We start from the raw sequence: 6,000 nt of genomic DNA, 5'->3' as shown, positions 1-6,000 counted from the left end.
TTACAATAGTACTGGCCCCTTAGTGCCTCCCTTACAGTAGTGCCACCCACTTAGTGCCATCCTTACATGAGTAAAGTTGCTTACAGTATTGTTAAGCCCCCCTTATTGCCTCCCTTACAAGAGTGCTGGCGACTAAGTCCCCCCTACAGTAGTGCTGCCACCTTAGAGCCCACCTTACAATAGTGAAGCTACCTCCTTGCAATAGTGCTGGCCCCTCAGTGCCCCCCTACTGTAGCCCCTGTGGTGTTAATAAAATATAAACATTAATACGAACTCAGCCCTGTTTCCTGATGAACTAACATCATGCTCTCCCCAGCAGTAGGTGCAATGTGGTAACGACATTGCACCTGCTGAGCTGAGCAGTAGAGCACACAGATAGGGGGATGATCCTGATGTAACTTTTTTTTTTTAGTTTTCATCTTGGAGGGTATGAGTTTCGTAACTCTAGCCTGACCTTTGGGAAGAAACTCAATTTATTATTATTATTTTTCACGGGTGAATACCGGATCTGACCACTAGAGTGCACTCAATGGAGGCTTTCCTATTCTGCGCTAGGCGGCCTTCCACTGGCCAGGAACCATAGAGTCAGATCTTGTTGTCGTGACGTCATCAGTTTTCCCAAGTACTTCGCATGTGTGATTGCATTTATTTTGTGTTCCGGGTTAAACGCTGGTCAGCGCTTCATAGACCCGGAAGCGGAAACGAACGTTTCGTCACTTCTTTACCCAGTGTTGGCGGCTCTGGTGTTTCTTGTGTGTTGTCTTTGTATTTCTTCAGGTTTTCGGCTCCCCAGTGAACAGCCATCATGTACGACGTGGATGAAGGTAGGCGGCTGCCGGGGGCAGAGTGCAGTGGTGATGTGTGTGGATCATTTAGTCGTTTGTGCTGACTCTGAGACATTATTTTCCTTGTTAGATATGCAGTATGATGAGGATGATGATGAGATCACTCCTGACTTATGGCAGGAAGCATGCTGGATCGTTATAAGGTGAGTAGAAACCCAGGCTTTCTTTCTGGAGAATCTGTTTACTTCCATCTCCAGGGACAAGTTGTACCATTGTGGGTGCATATAATAAGTGGTTTCTAGTCCCTTTTATGTGGGATTACTTCTTGTGGAGTTTTGTCTCTTCGGGCAGTAATATTACGGTGGCTCAGTGGTCAGTGCTGGGGTCCTGGGTTTGAATCCGACCAAGGACAACATCTGCATGGAGATGTATGTTCTCCCCGTGTTTGTGTGGGTTTCCTCCGGGTACTCGGGTTTGCTCCCACACTCCAAAGACATACTGATAAGGAACTTAGAATGTGAGCCCCACTGGGTGCTGATGTCTGTAAAGTGCTGGGGAAATTACCAGTGCTATAGAAGTGCATAATAAAAATATGAACCATATGTTTTGCAGAGTAAAAACATTTAATTTGTGTCTCCCCACCACTATGGTATGTGATCAGACTTCTATAGTACTCTGCAGTACTACTGTATTACAGTCTGTTATGCCGGTCAGTGTTCGGCTCCCTGACAGCCTATCAAAAGGGTTTTATGGTACTCTTATATTGAAGGCTTAAAGGGGTCTTCCAGGCTCCTGATACTGATGCGCTATCCTCAGGATAAGTCATTAATATCTGATCGGTGAGGGTCTGACACCCCATACACCTGCTGATCAGCTGTTCCCTGCCGCCCCAGAACTACCACTGTGAATGGAACAGGAAGCAGAGCTCTGTCCAAAGTGTAGTAGCCATGTTGAATGGGAGCTGAGCTACAGTAACCCAGCGCGGCCACTACACTTTCAACGGAGCTCTGCTTCCTGTTCCATTCAGTCGTTCCAGCACTGGAAGCTGCAGGAAACGGCCAATCGGTGATGGTGCAGGTTGTCAGACCGTCACTTTTTGGTAATTACCTATTCTGAGGATAAGTAATCTATATCAGGATCCTGGAAAACCCATTTAAACTCAGGATAGGCTATCAATATCTGAATGATGGTGTTCTGAAACCTTGCGCGATCAGCTGTTTAAAAGTAGAGCCAGCTCTACACAGCTCCATCCATTGTGTAGCAGACTGCTTCCACTGCATTACCCAGCTCTATCTGCTATGCACAGGTTCTGCATTGGTACTAAAGTTGACCATGTCAGTTTGCAGGAGGGCCACCAGGCATAGTGCAGATTCAAATAGGACTGACACCAGGTGTCATGATGTGAGGTGCCATAGCCGTACCCATCTGTTATTTGTGGAGGGAACATTGGCCAGCCTCTGGAATGTCTAGGACATAGTGGGCCCAGTCGTACTGCCTTTTTTGACTGAGTTAGGGAACGGGGTGTTCCAACAAGATAACTACACTACACCACATTGTATCCAGTAGCTTGCCTTGCCAGCTCGATCACCAGATCTCTCCTCCATCGAGAATGGATGGGCGACTGATCACTGATCTCAGATGCACAGCAGTCAACAACCACCTATGCTGAACTACAGGTCCAAGTTGAGTATGGAATGACATACCATAGCAAGATATCCATCATCTGTATGACTTACCATGTCTGAGTAGCAGCCTGTATCGCAGAAAAGGGAGATTAATGTGATCCTGCCTCAACATATCCCCTGCTGCAGAACCCAAAATAAAGGTTGCAACCACCTTCATTGTGTGATCATTGGCAGTTTATACTTGGCAATCTCAGCTCAATCAGATTTTTTTCAAAGTGGTGTTGTTTCTTTTTTATTTTTTTTTCTGGTAGTGTGATTGGCTCCTAATTTTTCAGCTTAGGAACCACTGGAGCACTAGTTGCATGACGTGTTAACTCATAAAAAATTTTTTCTTATACATTTTTTGTCTTTCATGTCCATTTAGCTCTTATTTTGACGAGAAGGGTTTGGTACGTCAGCAGCTTGATTCATTTGATGAGTTCATTCAAATGTCAGTGCAGAGAATAGTGGAGGATGCCCCACCGATAGATCTGCAGGCGGAAGCTCAACACGCCACAGGAGAAGTAGAAGAACCGGTAGGTTTCAGTTTTTTCATTTTTAGTTTTTTACCCCCAGCCTTGCAAAAGCCATAACTCTTCCCCCCCTATTCACATAGCTGTATGAGAGCTTGTTTTTTGTGGGACAATTAGCACTTTCTAATGGCACCACAAGATTGCATAAAATGTAGTGTGAAGTGCCCAAAAATGCCTGATGAAATGGTCAAATCAACTTAAATTTTTGATATTTTATGATAAAGTAAAGTCTTTAAATTCTGCAAGATTTTTATTTTAAATTTTTTTTTGTCTCTTCGTGGCCTATAAAGTTTTGTGGAATGATCATATTTCAATTACGTAGCTTTGCAATAATAACTTGGTTTAAAGGGGTTTCCCTTTGTAACTGAACTGTCCTCTGGATAGGTCATCAATATCTGGTGGGGATCTGACACCTGGATCCCCCACTAGTCGGCTGTTTTAGAAGTCCCCGTCACTGTGGCCTTCTCGCTGCTTACTCTAGGCCAGTGATGTCGTGACAATCGGTCACGTGAAGTGGGCTGAGATGCACCTAGGCCACATGACCCATGGTCATGATTAGGGATCGACTGATTATCGGTTTTACCGATATTATCGGCCGATATTCAGTATTTTGACCGGTATCGGCATCTATTTTGCAGATATTCCGATAACGTATTGGGAACACAGATCGCACTGCTGACAGCGTGATCTGTGTTCCCTCAGCAGCACAGGGGAGAAGGAAGCAGTGTCTCCCTCCCCCTGTGCTGCTGCCGCTGACGCCAATGAGAGGAAGGAGGACAAGAGAAGGGGAGGGGTTATGGCCACTGTGCCACCAATGAAGAGAAATCTCTCATTCATTCATTCATTCATTCATATACAGGAGGCGGGAGCTGGCTGCAGAATCACATAGCCGGCTCCCGACCTCTATGAGCAATAGCTGCGATCTGCGGTAGTTAACCCCTCAGGTGCCGCGGATCGCAGCTACCGCTCATAGAGGTCGGGAGCCGGCTATGTGATTCTGCAGCCAGCTCCCGCCTCCTGTATATGAATGAATGAGAGATTTCTCTTCATTGATGGCGCAGTGTGCCCCTCCAAGCCCCCCAGTATTAAAAACATTGGTGGCGCAGTAAGCCCCCCCAGTAGTGTAATCCTGGGGCTCCGATCGGTTACCATGGCAGCCAGGATGCTATTGAAGCCCTGGCTGCCATGGTAAGCTCCATGCTGCTGTGTGCACAAAGCACAGAGCAGCAGGGACAGTGTGAGCTCCTATTCACCCTGATAGAGATCTATCGGGGTGAATAGGACAAGGGTTCTAGTCCCTAAGGGGGCTAATAGTGTAAAAAAATATTAAGTATAAATGAAAAAGAAAGATTTACAAAAAAAAACCTACACGTTAACAATAAACATATTAATTTTTCAGCAGATGTGTAGGAATTTTTTTTTTTTTTAAAAATGAAAATTCCCAGAATATCAGTATAAATTATCGGTATCGGCCCTGAAAAATCAATATCGGTCGATCCCTAGTCATGATGTCACTAACCTAAAGTAAGTAGCGAGACCCCCACCAATCGGATGCGGATGACCTAGCCAGAAGACAGTTCATCAGTTACAAAGGGTCGGATAACCCCTTTACACAGTTATTATTGGAAAGGTACATCTCTTAAATATGATCATTCCAGAGAACTTTATAGGCTACCCAGGGATAAAAAATAAAAATCAGAATTTAAAATAAACCCTTTAAGCATTATCTTATTTGTTTTGTTTGTGATCCACTTCATTTATGTCTTGACTTTTGGAATGATTTTTACAGCCAAGATACTTACTAAAGTTTGAGCAAATCTACCTGTCTAAACCAACACACTGGGAAAGAGATGGTGCTCCCTCACCAATGATGCCAAATGAAGCCAGACTTAGAAATCTAACGTAAGATTATTTGCTTTCAGTTTATTACCTGCAATAGGAAAACTAATAGTGTGACGAAAGTGCAGAGATGTGGGTTTTTCTCCTGTTCAAAAGCATTGGGCTAGTGTGATAAATGGAAATTAGATGGTGATCACAATTAGGGAAAATGACTGATGTGAGTGGTGATCTCTGTACAACACTGTTGTTGCTGCACAGAATAAATAATATATGCCAACTCATTTCATTGTCTTGTCATTTCATTGTCAAGCTTCTCACATAATTCAAACTAGATCTTTGCTTAGAAGTAAAATGTACAGTACCTTTAACAGTAGCTTTAGCCCAGCCCTAGACATATTTGGTGTCATTATTTAAGACCGTTTTAGACACCAGTCTTAATCCCCCTACGCTGGCGTGTGATGTGCATAAGTTATGTAGAGGTGCCAGCCTCTATATAACTTGAACGCATTCCCCACAACAATCTTAAATCTACACCAGATCAAAAACTGCCATAGAAAATGATAAATTAGACTGGCCTGCCGGCCCGCCATCTTCCACGCCCGCGTCGGGGGGGGGCCCCCCTCCTTTTAGAATTGGCGTACGTGGCTTAGAAGGGGAAGAAGTCAAATTTTGCCACAGATCACCTTTGTGACAATATGTGCCAAATATACACCAAAAAGTGATGTATATTTGGTCATAAATTACCTTTATTGTTTCTTTGTACATCACAATAATTTTTCTCATTATGTTTCAGGTATTCGGCCCCACTTTATGTTGATATTACAAAAACTGTTGTAAAAGAAGGGGAAGAACAGATTCAAACTCAGCATCAAAAGACATTCATTGGGAAAATTCCAATAATGTTGCGTTCAACATACTGTCTTTTAAATGGCCTCACTGATCGTGATCTTTGTGAGTTAAATGAATGCCCACTGGATCCTGGGGGTTACTTTATTATCAATGGATCTGAGAAGGTACTTATATCTCTTTCTATGCCACTGTGGTCATTATCATTGTACACTCTAACATTTATGTATATTTTTTACGCTGGGTACGTGGAGAGAAGTCAGTCAGCCAAGCTGGGCAGGGAGTATCGGGAAGGGAGCTGTCCAGTGGACACGTACCCCTGTAATTTATTAA

The 6,000-nt window shown here is 43.8% G+C and overlaps 1 protein-coding gene across 1 annotated transcript in view; it reads left to right on the top strand.

Moving 5' to 3' along the window:
* The first annotated feature begins 676 nt into the window (after positions 1–676).
* Positions 677–6,000, top strand: part of POLR2B (RNA polymerase II subunit B) — a 45,831-nt gene continuing 40,507 nt past the window's right edge. Inside the window, exons 1-5 of the mRNA XM_040417865.1 lie at positions 677–824; positions 916–988; positions 2,835–2,985; positions 4,772–4,884; positions 5,615–5,834. Coding sequence (XP_040273799.1) covers positions 806–824; positions 916–988; positions 2,835–2,985; positions 4,772–4,884; positions 5,615–5,834 — 576 coding nt within the window. The 5' untranslated portion in view covers positions 677–805. The remainder of the gene's footprint in view (positions 825–915; positions 989–2,834; positions 2,986–4,771; positions 4,885–5,614; positions 5,835–6,000) is intronic.

Source organism: Bufo bufo, chromosome 2 (assembly GCF_905171765.1).
Source record: "Bufo bufo chromosome 2, aBufBuf1.1, whole genome shotgun sequence".
Classification (NCBI taxonomy): domain Eukaryota; kingdom Metazoa; phylum Chordata; class Amphibia; order Anura; family Bufonidae; genus Bufo; species Bufo bufo.
This window is presented reverse-complemented; position numbering and strand designations above follow the sequence as displayed.